The following is a 21,628-nucleotide window of genomic DNA, read 5'->3' on the forward strand; positions in this document are numbered from 1 at the left end:
AATTTTTTTTTTTTTTTTTTTTTTTTTTTACAAAACTTTTTTTCTCGATTTTAAGGGGATGTAAAGGGGGTGCGGACTATACATAAATGCGTACTATACACGGCCGAATACGGTACTCATCTTGGTAAATAATTTTATGGGGTATATTTTTTTAAGAAGGTATTCTAGTTTTAAGTTAATCCATTATTCTCTTAAATTGCTAGAAGGATGAATGCACACAAAATAGATAGTTGAAATTAAAATCACTCACCTGCATGAACTTAGTGACCTTGATGGAGGGCGTTTACCCGTCTGTTTGGCTGTACTATCTTTAGGTACCAATGGGGTAGGTGGACCACAACACCATGAATGGCAGTAGACTGTGGCTGGGTAGGTCTCAGATAGTAGACATAAGGCATGACAGCATCCATACTGCAAAACAGGAAAAAAACAAAACTAAGCACAATATTACATATATATTTAGATTCGTACACTACAACAAGTGTATTACGTTATTTCTCCACTCAAGACAGATAAATTTTATTATTTAAAGCGCGAGGCTTGCCAAGCTCTTTAAATAATAAAATTTAACTGTCCAGAGTGGAGAAATATCATAATACACGAGTTATAGTGTCAAAATCTGTTTCTCTAATGCTTTTTATCATTCTTTTTCAACGATTTTCAGAAACTTATGTTCTTTACATGCGATGTCATCAGGCATTGTTGCCTTTTTTCATGACGTCACAATAGGAAAATTCAGAAGAAAACAAAACATTTAGACGCCATAATCAAATTTTGAATAATCATTTTCAGACATCAGATTTTTCACTAGTGAGGAGAAATATTTTTCTCACACCGCTCAGGAAATGTATAAATAGTACAAAAATTAGAGAAATTTTGTTCTTTTACTGCTTGCTAAGAAAGAACAACATTGGTAGTATCATGTAGTTATATAAAAAATGTATCTTAATTTGTCATAATTCATGGGATACAACTTTTTGTGGATTTTGTGGTTAAAGGTACCAGTAAACCACAAATTTAAAGGATCTCTGTGACCAAAACCAAAACATCTTTAATGCAAAATCAATGAAAATGATATCCTAGTCAACAATAGTTTTACACAAAAAATTTTAGAAATTGGGTCCTTTGCTTTTATTTTTATTTTTTCTAAATGTCTCTTCTATCAGACAGAGACTGGAAAGGCATGAAGAAAAACTACTGTATATTCAGAAATTTTTGAGAGGTTTTTATTAAAGTGAATAATGCGGCTTGGAGATTATTATAATAATAAAAACTCACATACTTTCTGACACACAAATTTTCTGGAAATCACAATAATTGACCTCACTTATTTGTCCATTTTTCAAAATCGCAATAATAAATGTACACAATGATTTCTGATTTAACAGTATCAACTATGAAATTCTGCAATAGTTTTTCCTTTATCTAAACTTACTGTCAGCTGTTTTGAATCTGACATATTTAGGATATGAAGTAAGTTCATAACAATTCTTGATAAATTACTCTCTACATCAGACTGTACAGGCACATGATTGATCACATGGTATGGTTTGACTAGACCCAGAACAAGGGGAGGTAAGTCTAGGCTGCTATCTCTAGTCACATGACACATCAGTCCCTCAACTTGGAATCTGGATTCTGTTATAATAGGATCATGTTGGGAATGATCAACCGGAAAGAACAGGTTTGGAATTAATCTGAAATATAATAACATATTCCAAGTGAGTAAGTAAAGGTTAAATTTCATGCTTTAGCTGTTGTTTCTTTACTTCTTTGCAAGATTACACATAAAACTACTGTAGCAAAGAAGTATAAATTCAGAATGCTCTACAATAATGTTAAAATCAAATTTATACTCAGAAATCATTCCACAAACTTCCAATAGTCTTCAATAAAGGTTAAAGATTTCGAAAACAATACAATTCAAAATGTCCTTTCTATTTTTATCAAAATCAAAAACGCTACAAAGACTCATGAAAACATGTTATCAATTCAAATTAAAGAAGTCTTTTCAATTTAACTCATTGAGATTGCTCATAATAGAATCTCACATATACACAGATCACAAGTGTCTGTGAAGCATTATGGCATACTCTTGTGTAGTTAGAACTTACTTGACAAGTGTCTGTGCAGCATTGTGACGTACTCTGATGTCATCTGAACCAAAATATGCCATGATGATATCTGACACAACTCGCTTCTGTAAATTTAACTTCTGAAAAACAAATCAAACAAAATATTGAATCTATCAAAGGATAATCATCAAGAATTGTGAAGACCAACACTTTTTATATCCAACAAAGTCAAGACAACATTTCATTGGGATTTTTACATTTTACGTTGATCCTACTGGAAAACTATTATTTTCTTCAATGGCAGGCCCTAAAAAAAATATGAATTGCTTTGGTTTTTCTTTAGTGTTTTGTTACTGATCAAATCTTCAAGTAGTTTGTTACTGATTGATAAATTGAGAATGGAAATGGGGAATAGGTCAAAGATACAACAACCTAAACAAATAGCAGATAACAATCCAGTTCACCAATGGGTTGTCAACTGATTCTGTTTTAACTTGTGTACTTACTCCTAGATAGTGGTTGTCTCCCTTCTGTACATCATCACAACAAGATTCTAGATGTGTAACCACTCTGAAGTTGATAGATCCAATTAAATCTAATATTTCTACCTACAAAAAGATATAGGTAAAATTAGTTCATTTTTCTTTATCTCTAATATTTGCCAATGGATATTAAGCAAGCAATAAACAACCAATCAATCTGTAACGCTTTTAACATGTGTCTAAAGCAGGTGTACACATTTTCTCTTATCTGAGAAGGGCTTATGGTGATTAACAAGTTCACATTTTTGTCTTATATGAGAGCAGACTTACCTTGACTAACCAGTATGGGTTTTCTCTGATTTCCAGTAACTTCAGTAAAGCTTGTAAACCTATGTTACTGTCCACACTCAGTAACAGATCATGGATACAGAGTTGTAAGGCTGACAATGCCAGTCTGACAGCAACGGAGGAACTATCGTCTAACACACCAAGGATTGTTTCTAACAAGGTGGAAATTGTAAGAGCTGAAAAATAATAACAAAACTATTGACTAAAGAATCAGATACATGCACCTGTCGCCAAATAATATGCAAAACTTACTTTTATTTGATGCTTAGAAAACTTAAACACAAGGTCCCTCTGTAATATGATTAAAATAATAAAGCACAAATCGGTTGACATGAAAGCCTTGAAAAGCAGTCAATGGTAAAAGTCTACTGATTGCTTGACAGCAATTGGTATCCCAATAATCAATTGAACTCAAATTTTTCCTGATGCTCTTTGAGAGGCAGAGGCCTACCAATTTTCATATACTGTACATTCTGAAATCATTGCATGCATTTATTATTTTGAATGATGTCAAGTATATCAAGGCACAATATTTGCAATATTACAACCTTTGCAAAAACTTCTAAATTTAGCGTATACATGTCAGTAAAATTACCTGAAGCCTTTTACAACTACAATAGAGGTTTAATTTTGATTCTTAATCTATCAATCACAAAAAAAAAATTTTTTAAAAAGGTGTACTTGATTGGTATCCTATAATTCATTTACATAGAGATCCGCATAAAATCGTATTCATTTCAAATGAATAATAGCTTATATAAATTAAAAGAGATTTGGTAAGATTGCAAATGAGAAAAATATCCACCAAAGTTCAAATGAAGTGAATGTAAACAATTAAAGGTAACCGTATGAATCACCGTATGGCTTTGGTTAAATATGGAATATACCTTTACTATCATAACCAAGAGTGACAGTCCACTTGTTAAAGTTGCCTTTAGCTGCTTTCAAGGCTGACCGGACAAAGTTACCAATCAGCAATGTGACATTGCCCTTCAACTGTGGGTCAAGGTGACTAGCATATATCATAACATCTTGTATCAACTGATAATGTTCTGAAATAAAATGAGATCTATATATATCATGAAATGAAAATATTGCTAAAGCCCCTCATTGTTGAAACTTTTTTTTTCAATACCGAGTATTGATCTTGACCATGAACAAATATCAATTGTAAGTTGCTACAAAAAGTGCAATCTATGATTTTTATTTAAGGCCACAAGAATGTTTTAAAAGAATATAAAGAATACACTATATCTGAACTTGTGTAAAGACTGATCCAAAGGCAGTATGTATGACTTGTGATTATCTTAAATTGCTTTCCACTTGAAAACTATATAAATCCTTTACAACTACAAATAATATGTCAGTTAAATTGACCAAGCTTGATATTAAAAATATGTACTACACTAACCACTGTCTACATCTTTGAACACATTATGGAAGAAGATTTCAGGTAAAATGTTAAGTATACAACTGATACATCCCAAAGCTAGCGATTTGATACTGACACGAACTTTCCTGTCGGTAATTATCTCCCCTTTTTGTCCAGCTAGTAAAAATTTACGACATATATATCTAGCAAAATAAACAATAGGTTTTTCATCATCAGTTAAAGCTCCAATATAATCTAAAGGAACTTCTGTATCTTTTAAACTATTTTCTGGTTGTTCGGACGAAACTTCTATTTCAATTTCAGGATTTCCATTCATGTCCTGCATAACCGATAACTGAGGTTGAGTTTGATGTGTTGGACTAAGACTCTGAACGCTATCTAATGTCTCCTGACTACCAGTTCGCATCTGTGATAAATTGGACCTTTCTGATTTGTCATCGTTCAAATCACCAATCGTAAGACCAGAATATTCCGTGTCTGATGTAGTAAACACAACCTGATTGCTGTCACTATTTATTTTCACATTCTCTGATTTCTGCATCTTTCCATCATCTTCATCCAATATCTTATCAGGTAAAACATTTTCAAGATCTGACATGAGATGTGATTGGTCGACAAGTTCGTCTGCTATAGATTCAGAAATATCTGTATCATCATCTACAGAAATATCATCTTCTAATTTAGACATACTTGGCACAGCATTCATCCCTATTAAAATAGAACAAATAAATTAGATTTTTATTGCATAATTTTAATCATTTTATTCATTTATTATTTCATAAATAACCTTATTGACAGCAGTCTTGTATTGTTCTTCCGCTACAATTTGTGCTTTAAAGATTTAAGGATTTTCCCTCCTCTGTTTCAAAATAAGAAGCTTTTCACAAGACTGTTCTTCATTGATAGCATGCAAATAGTGGAATTTAAAAAGTAAACACAAAAAGTAAAAAAAATAAAAAAATATGTTAGGTCTGTTACCTTGTTATTGGATTATAAGCAATTTAAATTTGACAGAAAATTATCCCTTCTATAGAGTTTTTTAACTCTTATTTTAGCCAACTATCAATAACTTTCATTTAGCCAATTATGAATAACTTTCATTTTAACCAACTATAAATAACTGTTACTTCATCAAACTTATAAACAACTCAAAACTTTTATTTTTTTCAATAATAATGTTCAACAAGACTATTGAATGAAACAATTTTATAATTTACCTAAGTCTGTTGTTTGTGATAAGACATCCACCTTGTACACTGTTGTCTTTTTGATACTCCCCTTGGTGTTGAGTATAGAGAGTAACACGGGTGTGGGATGTTTGAATAACTGTTGACACACTTCTAAAGCAGCATTCACAACATTGTGATCTTTGTGGTTCATCATAAACACTAATATTTGTAAAACCTACATGTATAAGATAAAAAATAATATACTTTTGTGGTTGATTGAAATTTCTTCAATTTAAATGATTTAATTTAAATACTAAGGATGTTGATAAGGTCAAAAGTATATGAATACTGAAAGAGTCAAGTGAGTCATAGTCATGTCATACTCACTCAGAAACAGCTGATTCATGTCAACATGCTCTGAAAATTCATTTTATCTAGTATATATCAAAGATTTTTTTCAATCAGATCCTACACATTGCATTCAGTAAATTTGATTCACAAGAGAGTCACAAATTTTGCTCAGATTTTTTCCAGTAAGATTATTGTCCAACCCCAAATTTCATAAACCTGTATAAGACAACAATTCTTATATAATGTGCATATACAGTGAAACCTGGATAAACCGAACCCTGATAAAACCGAATTTCAGTTTAAACCGAACTATTTTCAAAGTCCCATAAAATTTCCCTATCAATTAAGGTTAATCTAACCTGAAAAAACCGAACCCTGTCAACACCTAATCCCGAACGCTTTTTGAAGGCTTGTAAGTAAATTAGTATCTAAAAATTACCTGTCAAAATCGATCAATACCAATCAAAACAATAAAATATAATAATTATTTGCATGATTTAATTAAACAAACACAGGATGGCAGAGTTCCCCGAGGGTATTTTAGGTTTAATGAACTGGTGAGTTGTTATTACAAACTAATTAGCATGTCTGTGTCCATTATAAAGTGATTTTTTTTGTAAAGAAACGTTAAACTGGTCAGCTACCCCCATCGCCGATAATGACAAGAAAGGAACTTTCCCTCAGATCAATTAAATGCACCTTACTCAAACATTTACGGCCACAAAATCGTGACTGCCATTATGTAGCTAAACTGTTTAATTAAATTATAGTTTTAAAGCCTTTCACTGGATTAAGAAGTTGTGCACCACAACAAGGTCAATGGATTTCGATTGCTGGATTCCCTTTAGAGGCCCTATATATTTGATTCAAATGCTCCCGAAGACTTCCGTTAGACAACGATAAAGTCCGAGAATAAACTGGACCCCTGCTGCTGTTTCACTCTTATCGTTTGCCGAAGTATCAATCAGCTGGTGACCAGTTTAGTCCGAGAACTCGTGTACAATGATGTTCCCGATTCAACTACGGAATCGTCATTCGACAGTGACTGTGAATCTGAATTGGTCAGAGAATTAACGGATGAGAAAATAATTAGAAAAAGCAAAATCGCTCCACGTCCGACATCTCACAACGACGAGCATGATTCACTCAGTGGCGTTTGATTTATAAACAAAAATGTAGCAATACGTCTATCTTCATCTTCTTTTATTTTTACATTTACATCTAAATTAACACAAAAATAAACTGTCGTCTGTTGTGTCACCTATTATCCCTTGTCAGTAAATACCAAAATTATTTTGGTGTCGACTTCCGTTTACCTCTACAATCCGAACACCTGTGAAAACCGAACAAAACGCAAAGTCCTGTGGGTGTTCTGTTTGGACAGGTTTCACTGTATCTACAAAATCTTTTATTTGATTGTTTCTTAAGAATTTCTTAAATTGGTCTACACTTTGATAAACTATATTGCCTGAACTACATTTGTAACCTACATGTATGTAAACATTTTGTCAACTGATGTATAAACTGAGTAAATACAGTCATAATCTTTCCAGGAAAGTTTGAATAGAAAATTGCATTGTATTCCATAGTTTGTTACCTTGATTAGCTGTTCTTTATTTCCTGTATCTTCCTTATCTTTGGCTGTATTTCCAAAACTTCCCTTCATTCCATGATCTTGATTGGCAGGGTCAGACAAATGGGGGATCAACGTTCTAAGACATAGCAGAATACCAAGTAACAGATATTGTGGTTGGTCACCATCAACTGGTATAACATAATCTGTAATAAAATCAAATATGACATAAATTAACTGACTCATGTCAGATAGGTTAGATGGGAACTGGCTCATAATGCATTTACGAAGCTTACTGGGCTGTGTGAGCCAAGGCTGTGTGTTAAAGACAGTACTTTGACCTTTAATTGTTAACTTTTTTATATAAGTGACTTGGATTGATAGTTGGTCTATGTTTTGCTCTTTTGTCGGATTGTTGTCTTTTTGACACATTTCCAATTTCCATTCTCAATTTTGGAATAATGTCGCTAGGTAAATTAAGAAAAGAAAAAAAATATTAAAGGAAAAACCCTTCTTATATTGAAAATGTTTAACCTTATCATATTTTTATATGCCATTCCAATAATCAAAAAATCAAAAAGAAGAAAAAATATAATTTCAAATGATAAATGTGTTTATACCACAAATTTACTAACTAACTTACCTACAAGTATTCCAAGTAAGTATTTAAAAAATGAGCCTGGACTCCTACTATAACGACAGATCAATACTAAACTAGACGCAGCATTCCTTCTACATGATGCAAGGTTTGACCGCAGGTTTGGTAAAAAGGCTTTCAGAAGGGCCTACAATAATATATATATATATATCTAAACAAGTAATGGATTTAATTCACCCTTCACTATTGCATATTTGTTAACAGTCATCAGCACTACACCCTCCTTGTATAACAAGTATCCATGCATTCAGAATATAAAAAGACTAACAAGAATGTCCAAGTTCTCCAAAAGACCATTTAACATCATGATAATAAGATGGTATATTGCTTCAATGTGATGCTGTCAAATTAGATTTTCTTTTAGGATTTTGTTAGATGTGTTGCTATTATTTTGAAAAAAAATCCCTTTTACTAAAGTAATGTTTGCTTTTTGGATATGTATTTTAATTATCTCCCATTGAAAGACTTTAATTTAATGTTTGTATCAAGGGTAATTTTTATAAAATATGAGTAAAATTGAACAGTTCCATTACACCAATAATCTGCAATAGGAGACATAATTCAAAGCAAAAGTTTAGCATAAAGACTCTGATAACTACAACTGCACACAAATCATGTTATCAGGTACATGGACAAGGATCTGGACAGGGGGGGGGGGGAGTATTCTGTTGACATTTAATTTTCACCCCTTTTTTCTCTAATCTTCATTTTTTTTGCCCGTTATTCTCTAATCTTCAATTTTTAAGGGCATTATTCTTTAATCATTTAACCCCATCTAAACCCTCATGGACATTTATCATGTAATTGTTAGTAAAGAATATGGACAGTCAATAGCCTGTTGTTCAGTAGTTGTTTTTTGTTAATGTGGTTCATAAGTGTTTCTTTTTTCTCGTTTGTTATATACTAGAAGATAAGCTGAGGCTCTATCCTTAAGGCCATACTTTGCCCTTTAATAGTAAACTATTTATACATTTTGACTTGGATGAAGAGTTGTCTCATACCACATCTTCTTATTTATATTTAACATTTACAAGTAAGTAAAATAATGAACCTTACCTTAACCTCTGATTCTGTTGCAAAGCTCATTAATGGAGGACAGATTTTCTGCATGGCTATTGACAATGTTTCTTGGATAGCTTCATCTTCTCTCTTGCAAATCCTTGCCAAACATGGTAATAAGTTCACTATGTATGGTCTGTAAATATAGAGATATAAGTTAAAAGATACAAATGCGTATGGTTAGATATTAACACTCATATTCAAAGAACAGAACACATCATGGCTGAAAAAAAACAGATAACTTTTGAATTATTATTTGTGATCACTACCTATTTCTATTGAACCCTCTGTATGAAGACAAGTTCCAAGCCCAAATACCATAATTTGGTCAAAGGCATCTTAACCGAAAAATAGATAAAACAATAATGTGCTATCTTAGGTGGGGCATACAAATATTTAATGAAAAATCATCCAAGCCTTCCCCAAAGCAGTTATCACATTATGAACAACCATTGAAATTTAGAATTTCACCAAAACAAGTTAGAAATCAAGGAAAGGGATGTAAAGAAAAGTTAAAGTTTAGTGTATTTATATTTCCTTATTCTTGTAAAAATATTGTGACTCATAACAAATATTATACAACATTAATTAAATGAAAACTGGATAATCGGTACAGTCCAGAAGATTTGTCTAAAATTACAAAACACATAACCAATAATACAAATTTTGTCATACCTGCTCTTTTGTGGTCTTATCAGATGTGCCATGTCAGCAAATCTCCACACAGCTGCTCTTAAACTTCTAGATGCACCATTCTTCTTTATCTCTTTGTATAACTCTACCTGTAATCTTCCTAAATTTGTCTCTAACAGGACCTAAAAATAATTTGAATGATCAAATTACACAGAGATTTGTATCACCTTTTTGTTATTTTGATACATGTAGTTAAATATTGATTAAAATAGCAATATTTTAACATTCAGTTATGCATAATATTCAATGAGCAAGGGCCAAATAATCTGTCAAGGAAAGACAAAAACTACATGTCAGATATTTTTTGCATTGAAAAATAAATAAATCATGTTCATTCATGAAAAGGCTATCTAATGCAAAGGAAGTGTTGAAATGTTTCTGTTTGCCACTTTTGTATTCAGCATCACTTTTGCAAAGCAAAATAACTAATTGGGGTAGCTTAGATTGAAAATCTTCCAAACCAACTATAGTCTCTTACACAATAGGACCAATGTGGCTAGAATCCACTCAGAGTTCGAAAAGTGGAAAAGGGCACAATGTAGACCAAGGCAAACCAGTCTTTTGAGTAGACTTGGGCATTAAAAGTATGATATGAATGGCCTTGAGAACAGAACAATCCCTGATACCAACATACCTTGTCCTTAGCTATGAAGTTAATTGCTCCAGTATCTTATGGATAACTTTAAACAAAAAGGCTTTGAAATCAAATTCTTGTCACAGACTCAATGCAAGCAAATGGAGGAATAACCCCTACAGAAAAAAGAACCTGCAGAAATCTGTTTTTTTACATGGCTTATCACCAGTAAAAAAAACTAAGATTACAGAATAGCAAGATACATTGAGAAGACAGCAGATTACAAGCTTTAAAAAAATCCCAGAAAGAACAAATATCTTAGATTGGATTTGTTTACTTCATGAGTCATTAAATTTGTACTAGAACTGTTTCAATGGCAACCATTACCTTTATTGATCTGTTAATGCATTCATCTCCTACCATTCGTACATCTGACTCAGCATCATCACATAGACCCAGAAATGTTTCCATGGCAATTCCAAGGAATTTTGGAAAATCTGTGATTGCTCTGATTATAAAAAAAATTCTCAAATGAAACAAAAATTTTGGTAATTATTTCATTCTTTAACTTTTTTACTGTCAGAGCTAAACCTGTTATCCAATCTCTAGTTTTTCTACAGTTATTTGAAAAACAAAATAGCACATATCAAATTATTAAATGTGATAATCAAATAATCAAATTTGTTAAAAACAAAATATAATTGATATACATCAAAGTCTATTTCAAATGTCTAATGTGATTGCAGTGTAATTTCAAACTGTAAAGTAAAGTTGTCCGTTTATCACACAGGAAAAGCTATAAAAACATAAACTATAAATAATTCTGGCCATTTTTTTTGCTGTTTTAAAATACTTTCAGTAAATTTAACAGTTCTTGTCCTACTATTTAAGACAGGCTTAATTCTCTTTGCAGAAAACTTATTTGAATGCCTACATAAAAATTATGAATTTTTGCACAAAAGCATGTTTGCTGTTTACAAAATGTAGTTTGGTTTTCCCGTTTGAATGGTTTTACACTAGTAATTTTGGGGCCCTTTATAGCTTGTTGTTGGGTGTGAGCCAAGGCTCCGTGTTGAAGGCCGTACTTTAACCTATAATGGTTTAATTTTTAAATTGTTATTTGGATGGAGAGTTGTCTCATTGGCACTCACACCAAATCTTCCTATATCTATTTATAAAAGTTATTTCATTTATTGATGTTTGCTAATAATGTTTTGATGGCTTTTCTCAATGAATAACATGTATATACAATTACATTTCAATTACAACAGTACCTCATGTTTGTTGCACAAATGCAATCAGCTACTATGTTGCAGTTTAGTATCTTATCCTTCTTTGTAACCACAACATCTTTTTTCCTAAATATAGATAAAATGCACATGTGATGCTTGTATGGATTATAAACAATTTTAAGTAATAAGACAATTATGACTACAAAAGCAAAATTCATTCAAGCAGACCACAACATGCCAAGAATCTCACAATTGTAAAATACACTGAAATCTCTATTTTTGGCAAATTTGTGATTAAAATGTCAGCTCTTCATTTGAATGAAAATCTTTCTTCTTCACTTTCTTTTACATTTATACATCAACAGTTTTCATCCTGAAATAATGGCATGAAAAAGAAAAATATGTTTAAGGACACAAATGCCTTTCAAGCTTGCTTATAATGTGTGAAAAATACTGTTTAAGAGAATTGTGTATGAGTTTCAGAAAATTAAATTGATGCAAACTAATGCTACTTAACAATGTTTGAAGAGAAGTTATCAGTTATGATTTATTGGGTGAGCAGAAATTATCAAGCTTAATTTGTCAAGCTTAAAAGGTTTAAAAATATGTAAAAGACCAAAAATTAGCACTATCATGAAATACCTACAAGTGGCCTTTGACTCTTTTTTTTCACTCTATAGTAGGGTTATTGTCTCTTTGACACATTTCCCACTTCCATTCACAATTTTATAAACCCTTATTTAAATCAAGAGTATGATATATATATGAACATTTATATTTCAAGGAACATATCTGAATGATTTAATATTTCATTTACCTCAGAAAAGTCTGAGCAATATACTTTGTTTAGTGAGGACAATGGAAGGCAACAGCTTTACAGCTGATTTCTTCATGCTTGCAAAGTAAAACTTTGGTTTGCTTGCGTGCTTTGTTTGTATAATAGTTTATACAAGCTTTGTAAATAAGATTGACATCTTTAAACTATTTATATAGGCATAGTTTAACCTGTATATCATATTTGAATTCAATATGGTGTTATCCTAATGATTGTACAATATACAAACAAAGTAAGCAAGCTAACCAACGTTTTGTTCTACATGCATTAGGACATTAGCTGTAAACTTCCAGCATGCAAGTTTAACCATGTTAATTACCATACAACAATATTGACAAGATTGAACTTACTTAGATGATTCCTCTGTGGCTGTCCCTTGTGGATGAAAGACTTTTAAGGCTTCAAATGCCTTGATTAACTTCTCTATTGTCGCCATTTCAAAAGGGAGTAAACCTAAAAAGAAAAGCATAACAGTAGATTTAAATATTTATCAATTGATTTCAATTTCAGAAACAATAAATGCCTATATTACAATGATTATTCTGTGAAAGAAGACAGTAAAACATTTTTTGGAATTATGTGAAATTGCAACGGTGCTAGGTCAGGAACCATAAAATCAAATAAAATTGTTAATTTTCATGCTTTTTGTAAAAAAAAATCTGGGTAAAGGTTGAGTTTAGCCAGTTTAGACAATTCTAATTATTTTATTCTGAGATCACTTTAGGTGGCATATCTCAAATTATTTAATATCATTTATCCATAACTTTCAAATTTATGTAAAAAGAATAATTGTTGGGATGGGCCCGGGTCAATTACTTCGACTAGTAACGAGAAGAAGATGATTATAGCAGGATAGACTTCTTTGGTTTGTACTGTGTTTGCAACCTTAGTTAAATCACAAGGGGGAGGGGTGCTTATTTACTTGTTATTGTTGTTCTTCTTTTTCCAATAATTTGCATACCACCTCTGGTTTATTATTGCAAATGACTATTATATGTGGGACATGTGACGTCACAGATGTCAAGTTGTAGTATTTTCAGGCACATAAAATGCAAGCATATAAAACTACCCACAGAAATATGAGCTAGAGGGTTTAGTTTTGGTAAATTTGGCCTTGAATTAAGGCTAGCCAACAACAGTTCTCTGTGAGATTACAAAACAATTTACTATTTACCTACTTGGTAGGAATTAACATATGATTCTGACAACAGAAATATTGGTGTGTTAAACACCATTTCATAGATTTATGACATAAAAAGTTTGAGTGCTCTAGACAACCATGGAATGACATATTTTTTTATCAGTGATAGGTGCCTATGCCTATGGCATGTATGATGCACCTGAGACTACTATAACACAGAGATTGGTCACTTCCTGTACTGACCAGTCAAATCGTGATTATTTTTGTGTCATCGATAACATCTGAGTCACATGACTTGATGGGTTCGACAAGATGGAAAAATCCGCCATCTTTGACTGCTGAAGAAAAATAATTATTTAGCGAATGTGTATGTTTAAAGAGGTTTATATTTCGGTAAGTGTGAATATAACATTGAAATAATCATTATTGTTTGCTTATTATCACTTTAAATAGAAAAAAAATGCAGTTATATACTTGAATTTACTAACTAAATCGGAAGGTAATCTCCATTTTTTACCAGTGTATGGGACTGGGTCAATGAGAAATTCGATCATCACTTATAGTTCAGATGAACAATCTGTTTCCCTGATATTTAAGTACAAGCCTTGGTTATAATCCTTTGTACTCATGTAAAATTTGTAATTTTACGAAATACCGTTTTTTTGTGATCGTGCCATTTCCGATTCATAATTAAGAATCACACGTGACAAGTTCGAGTGACAAGGTGAATAAACAACATGAGGTCTGATAACAAATGAAAGGTTCATTTATATTGTTAGTTTAAGAAATTCAGACTTATATTTGGATCTGTTAATAAAATAAAAGCAGTCTTTTAAAAGCAGGGGGAGGGTTGGGATCCTGCTATAAACATGTTTAACCCAGCCACATTATTTAAAATGCTGAAATGGAGGGGTCACTATGAAAACTTTTAAAATATAGAAAAATAAAGGTTGGCAGGTAGAACTTACATAAATGAAGAGATTAATGAAAAATGAAGAGATGGATGCCCTATTTATAAAATTCCAATGTCCCCAGTCGGCTCCAGAAGCGATGAAGCAGCGCATCTATTTTGGGTAGGCAAATATCCACTTTTTGATATTTGAGAGCTCTGACGTCCTACCGCCCCAGCTTGTCTTGCAAAACAGCAGTCGGACGTCAGAGTAATCTCGGAGTAATTGTGTCTGTCCTAGCTAAGTCCGGAGCCTGTAATTTAGTGGTTGTAGTTTGTTTATGTGTTACACATTTGTTTTTCGTTAATTTTTTTTTTACATAAATAAGGCCGTTCGTTTTCTCGTTTGAATTGTTTTACATTGTCTTATCGGGGCCTTTTTTAGCTGAATACGAGGCTGGGATACGAGGTATGGGCTTTGCTCATTGTTGAAAGCCGTACTGTGACCTATAGTTGTTAATTTCTGTGTCATTTTGGTCTTTTGTGAACAGTTGTCTCATTGGCAATCATACCACATCTTCTTTTTAAATTATGAGATCTTATAATGATAAAGGTTCTATACATTTTCATTGATAATATATTCTTTATTGTAGAATTATCCCAGAAAGAAATCATGCATTGGATTTGGAAGAACGTTGAAGTCTACTGGACAAAGTGGAAAAAAATAATTATCATTTTAAAATTTCATTGTCATATTGTTATGCTTGTCTCAGTATATGGAGAAATAAATATTTATGAATTTTGATATACATGTTTATTTATATGTCGATGATTTCTACAACTGAATTGCAGAAATTTACATACATGCTTAGTCTGAATGACAGGTCAATTAAAAAACACACAAGCAACCACACATCTTGATATATTAAAGGGAAAGCGACTTTAAGCAATACATGTACTAATACTATTTAAAGAGGAGATGTTGGTATATTACAGTAGAGAAAACGAATAGTCTACATTAACAAAGCAATTTACCAAAAAATCAGATATGACAGACATGAACCACACCCAACCACTGAAATACAGTATGCTGACTTGAGACATAGGTGAAACAACACAATCAGAACTAACTTTAAACATGTTGAAAAATGTTTCATTGCGGGATCATCAGACTGACTGTACATAAAATATTCATCATTGACAGATGAGTTGTGAATTGAATTTTAATTGACAGAAAGAGTGACATCATCATATACTATCATATTTTATAGTCTTGTTTAGATCTGACCCTGCTTCATCTTTATACATTCTGCAATGTTTTTGCTCACACATATAATTTGTATGATATTTTGATCATTTAGTCATGCAACCTGGAAGCTTTCTTCATATAGAACATCTTGTGTCATTAAACCTGGAACTGCACTATACATTAAATGGTATATAACTAGATTTGTTACACCAAGAAATACAATTCACCAAAAATACTTCTTCAGTTGTGGCGTGGTAATATTTGGAAATTGTCAACGAAAACAATGTGATATTACAAATTTAATTGAGTTTTAGATACTTCATACAACCTCAATCACTAGGGTACAAAAAATTATAATGTACGTCATAAGATCTCATAAGGATTTTGTAAAAACGCAATAAACCCCATATTCGAGAAATATTTGCCACTGGTGCTCTCATGTAGCTTAGAAATTGAAATTTGACAATCCTTCACCATACTTTTCACTGATCAAATTGAAAACAGGATTTTCATTATTAATTCAAAAATGTTGTTTTTGTTCTAGACAATTCCTGTTAAATAAAAAGCATTTCGTTGGAAATGTCGCCATTAAACATAAGATTTTGAAACAAAAATATACCATTTCATCTATTTATATAGTTCATTATGGTATTGGTTTTGGCAATTGTTCTAGGCAGTTCGATTTCGGAATTCCTGAAGTTTACTTCTGTGTTGTTTGGTCTCTGAGGAGACTTATTACTTACCTTTTATCTTGATTAGAATGTTTTTTCTTCTTAAATAGCCATGGAAACCAGAAACGGAAGAATAATATAAAAAAGAAGATGTGGTATAATTGCCAATGAGACAACTGTCACCACAAGAGACCAAAATGACACAGACATATACCACTATAGGTCACTGTACGGCCTTCAACATTAAGTATTGTCACACTCGGGCCACTGATATATAGCTTGTCGTTTCGATTGACAAGCAACTGCGGTTGCTACTTCTTTTGTAGTTTTTTGCAGTCTTTGCAGCAGAGACTTTATCCTTGTCAGATTCAATATCTGATGCAGTATAATCACTCCGTTAAAGATCAAGAATTGAGATCGATTTCAATGATCCCAAGATAAAAAAAATCATTGTGAATTTGAAAATAAAAATGACGACGATTTTGGGGGAACATTTAATCATAATTTTAATTTTTATGGCTTACGTGTAAACTGGCCACATACTGATTGATACTTCGACATGATCGAAGATTGAAACAACAGCAGGGGTCCAGTTTAGCTTATGTGAAGTTCTAACTCTTTTCTGATCTATTACCCAAGTAAATTATTCATTTGACTTTTATAATGAAATTTTGTGTTTCTAATGTATTTGCCGCAAAATACATTGTTTGCAAAATCTTTATCTAAATTGATTGAATAAGGAATCTTTGATTTATCATTTATTATTGACTATGAAAGGCATCCTTATTAGCTGAATCTGTAATAGAAAGCAATGACTATATGTGATCAGAAAGAAACCGCACCACCTTATTATCAAACTGAAAATTTAAAAAAAAGACATAAGAGAAAGGGGTTGAAACCGAAAAAAATATGGGTTCAAAAATAAAATTTACGTAGGATAATCTGAATGAGGTTCTTGGTGGGGTTTCTTTATTTACTATAATAAAATATTTGATTTGATTATTTCTGTGTAATTATTCTCTATTCTTTAAATTGTAACACAGAGTTAGTTTCTAGTCTCTATTCTTTATTTGACGTCCATTTTTCTCCATTCTCTACATGTTTTTTGAATATTGTAAAACCCCATTTATACCCTCCTGAATCCTACCTCCAGTGCAACGATGGTAATTGACAAGGTTTACTGCAATAAATATGTAACATGGGTACTCGTAGTGAGCTGTAAAAATACCTTGTACAAGTATACAAGTTTATTGCAATTAACGGAGCCTCGTGTATCTTGAGGGCACCCAGCTGTGAAACAAATTCACCTCCCATGCTATTGAGACTACCTGTCTTTACAGGTAAAATACTTGTTTATTAGATACAATTAACAGACCTGTAGCAAAACAATGTACCAAACTTTAAGATGGATAAGATTAATCACATTTGCATTTTCGCCGCATAATTAAAATTTATTAACAAACTATAAACTGATTAAAAATATCTAGATATGAATAGTTAAATGAAAATAATAATAATTTATTTTCTTTTTCCCTCAAATTCATTTTTTTTTATGATTTATTTTTAATTATATCCGATACTGAAATAGACAATTAGTAGTCTCGGTGATTAGGTGATGAAATTTGTCGTCTGCTACTGATAAATACGAAACTACGTTATATTAACGTAGCTGAAAAGGTGGAGACTCACACTACACGATAAATCGGTAGTGACCAATCTCTGTGTTATAGTAGTCTCAGGATGCACTCAGCATCTCCACAACAAAAACAACTGTTGTCACTTGTTTTGCCAATGCAAGTAAGAAACTAGCGATAAAGTGTCACATGGCTATGTCAAATCGAGCAAGAGATGGCATTTTGGTTTCGACAAATGAGGAAAATATTATATGTCCGTGTGTGTGAAATAATTTAGCATGGTCATAAGACTGGTATGATTACTGATCTCGACAAGAAATGGGAAAAATTGAACCTTTCTAGTTTGGACGTGGATCACCAAAACGTCAGATGAAAGACTGGGGCAATCGAAAATATAGGTACGACTGCTGTCATTGTAGCTTTCACTATGTTTTCTTTCAGTAAAGTGGTCAAGTTGATCAATATCTTACACCGGAAGTTTAATTTTACGGTCACAAATATATGTGTTTTCGACCCAAAGTCATTTCGTCCTAAATGTGGTTTCGTCCCATATTCAAGTTCGCCATTTGATATTTACCGAAATGGATTAGAAAGAATACCAACATGTAATTATAGGAGTAGAACAATAAGGCTTGTGTTGTTGCAATCCAATCCTCTTTTTTGGAGAAAAAAATAGTGGAAATGTAGAATATTTACTGATGATTTATTTTTCCGTCATCAGGGACCGGTCAAAATTTATCGTCACATAGGACCGGTGCAAAGTGCAGTAGGACAGACACTTTTTTCCGGAATCGCTTTTGTTGGGACATCACTTTTTTCACAGATAATATCCATAGGACACAAGTTTTTTTTCAAACGATTACTTTGAAATATTTTTTATTAACATTTATAACAAAACTTGAAATAACCGGGTATAATATACAATATGTAAAAATAAAAATTATTATATAAAAATTCAGATAGGCATCTTTAATTTTGTTTATAACTTTTTCAAATCAACTTGGATTTTTATCAAACTTTGCAGCTATCTTAGATATATATTAAGCTTACTTAAACACAGGTCATTTTGTTTTTGTTGTATTGCTGTCAAATTCAAGAATTAAATTAATCTAGGTAAAAAAAGCTAGAATTTGCAGTTCGAACAAAATAGAGATAGTACACTTTAATTTTTTTTATAACTTTTTAAATTTGATTTGAATTTTCATCAAACTATGCCTCTATCTTAGATATATATCAAGCTTACTGAATCCAATGTCATTTAGTTTTTTGTTGTTTTGCTGTAAAATTTAATTTCACTTGTATGGTGAAGTGCAACACACATACATCATGTACATCATGTACATTACATCAACCAACAAAGTAGCAAAAATCATTCGGGGGTCAGGTACATTTTCTGTAAATGGAAAAATGTTAAAGCAATTATTACCATTCCTAATAAAAAACACATTCCAAGGCAACTTATGGGTCTTCAGGTTAAAATATATATAGAGAGTTAAACCAAATGCTATTCAGTTTCATGTTTCTCCTGGAGCTTATTTTTATAATTAATATTTAAAGGTATTGATAAAATTTTATATAAGATACATGCAGCTTCATTAATTTTTCAGTTTAACAAACACCTATTTGTGGTTTGATTGCATTATGAAATGTCTTTGTTTTTTTCAATGCTTTATTCATTGTATAATTTATGATAATGCCATGCCTGTAATTGTATGTGAATCAACAAAATAAAACATGAAACTGTTGCTTTTGATCATATTATAAAGACAACATTTGTTAAATACCTCTATTAAGTATACTTTTATTTACAATTACATTGGGAAAATAGGATAGGACACCAACTTTTTTTATTACTAAGTTGGCATAGGACATCATTTTTTTTCAGTCAGAAAGCCCTAGGGTTGTAACTTTTATTAAATGTTTTTATTTTTTGCACCGGTCCTATGTGACGATAAATTTTGACCAGTCCCTCATGATGTTTTGATCAATCCTACATATCTCATTCTAATGCAACATTGCTTGTAACATTCATATTCATTGGTTAACGTCAATGATTTGTATAGTTTCCTATACAAACACTAGTAATGCTATCAATAATCATGGCATCAATTCACAATTAATGCTTAATAATAATGAAAACGTACAAGCAACTGCAAATGACATATGACAGATTTTAAATGTATGTTTGACGATGTTTTCTGTCAGTTTCATTAGAATGGAGATGACAATATTGTTTTTTAGTCTCACATGGCTTCAATTGGTGAATTGATGCCTTCAAAGCTTGAAATACAAAACAGTTATCTCCTATTTTCAATACTGAAATGTTTTCTATTGTCTAGGATTTCAATGAACAGATTATTTTCATTAAAAAAAGTTTCACTCAATTGTATCAAATCTGTTAATAGTTGAGTTTGATTTAACATTGATTTTAACCAAGCAGGAATTTGATAAAATTTTGTAGTTCACATCAATTTTTTTTAGATATGTTATCTATAAAGCTAACAAGTTTAGAAAGCGTCCTTCTAGACTCTTTTAGGAGAAATAGACTTTTTGGTAGAAGTTATAATCAATTTGTTGTTTAATCAATTAGAAAGATATTTGTTTGGAATCAATGAACATCAATTTGCAGATTAATAGTGTGTCTGTATAAAAATCCTTTGGTTAATCTGCTTTAAAAAAAAATGTTTTTCCTTTCCAACTCAAAACACCTTGTACTCCTGTTCTGTGTGTGGCATTGCCGTATGGCATCTTCAATGTCTGATATTGTAAAACATTGTTTATTTTTTCTGTTTGCATCTTTTTTACCGGTATGTTATTTTCAGATATTGGTTTCCCTGTACTTAATTGTTATTGTTGGTTTTATGTATCTTTTGCTGGTCAAGACTTCATTTAATAGGGGAGGTTTGAAATATCAAACCAAAGGCTCAGGGAAAAAATGTCATTCCTATGATGTATGGGTTGACAATTTTGACAATACTGACTGATTTAAAGTGCTGAATATTTTTTTACCAATTACAGTTTCTTTCTTTTTTTTTAAGTTTTAGCAAAACAAATGATCCTTTCATAAGACAGGAACCTTGTTAGCAGCTTTTTTTTCCAAATCTTTAAGTGTGTTTGTCATTTCAGAGAATAAGATGTTGGTAGCAGTTTGATAGCATCTGTTATTCCTTATTTGTATTCACTTTGGGATATATTTAGAGTGTATAGACAGTGTTGCTGGTGTAAGTGCAATCCCAGTAAACCTAGAACTTTTTTTGTGATGTTTTTTTGTGTAATGTTGATGTCTCATTGAAGTTAAGCCCATTCATTCATATTAATTACTGGGCATCACCCTTCATACACATTTCAGCAATCTTGCATAAAATGTTTAAGAACATTCTAGTTGCCTATTTAAAGCCTCAACTGAATATGATTGATTACAGGGTATGTGATATATACTTTCTCAAGAATTAAGATCTGCTGTGGGAACAAGAATATTGCAAGAATAAATGTCTAGGTTCACAGGTGTTCAGTATTGAGTGGCAGGTCAAATTGCAAGAATAAATGTCTAGGTTCACAGGTGTTCAGTATTGAGTGGCAGGTCAAATTGCAAGAATAAATGT

At 31.7% G+C, this 21,628-nt stretch overlaps 1 protein-coding gene across 1 annotated transcript in view; it reads right to left on the minus strand.

The window, feature by feature from the left end:
• Window positions 1–18,504, minus strand: part of LOC134715093 (huntingtin-like) — a 67,699-nt gene extending 49,195 nt beyond the window's left edge. The window contains exons 1-16 of the mRNA XM_063577000.1: window positions 18,361–18,504; window positions 12,793–12,895; window positions 11,650–11,733; window positions 10,763–10,883; window positions 9,784–9,923; window positions 9,106–9,244; window positions 8,035–8,176; window positions 7,416–7,597; window positions 5,516–5,702; window positions 4,317–5,006; window positions 3,793–3,957; window positions 2,888–3,081; window positions 2,582–2,683; window positions 2,115–2,215; window positions 1,436–1,697; window positions 251–411 (exon numbers count right to left, since the gene is read on the minus strand). Of these exons, the coding sequence (XP_063433070.1) occupies window positions 251–411; window positions 1,436–1,697; window positions 2,115–2,215; window positions 2,582–2,683; window positions 2,888–3,081; window positions 3,793–3,957; window positions 4,317–5,006; window positions 5,516–5,702; window positions 7,416–7,597; window positions 8,035–8,176; window positions 9,106–9,244; window positions 9,784–9,923; window positions 10,763–10,883; window positions 11,650–11,733; window positions 12,793–12,878 (2,756 nt within the window). The 5' untranslated portion in view covers window positions 12,879–12,895; window positions 18,361–18,504. The remainder of the gene's footprint in view (window positions 1–250; window positions 412–1,435; window positions 1,698–2,114; window positions 2,216–2,581; window positions 2,684–2,887; window positions 3,082–3,792; window positions 3,958–4,316; window positions 5,007–5,515; window positions 5,703–7,415; window positions 7,598–8,034; window positions 8,177–9,105; window positions 9,245–9,783; window positions 9,924–10,762; window positions 10,884–11,649; window positions 11,734–12,792; window positions 12,896–18,360) is intronic.
• Window positions 18,505–21,628: the final 3,124 nt, after the last annotated feature.

Source organism: Mytilus trossulus, chromosome 4 (assembly GCF_036588685.1).
Source record: "Mytilus trossulus isolate FHL-02 chromosome 4, PNRI_Mtr1.1.1.hap1, whole genome shotgun sequence".
NCBI classification, from domain to species: Eukaryota; Metazoa; Mollusca; class Bivalvia; order Mytilida; family Mytilidae; genus Mytilus; species Mytilus trossulus.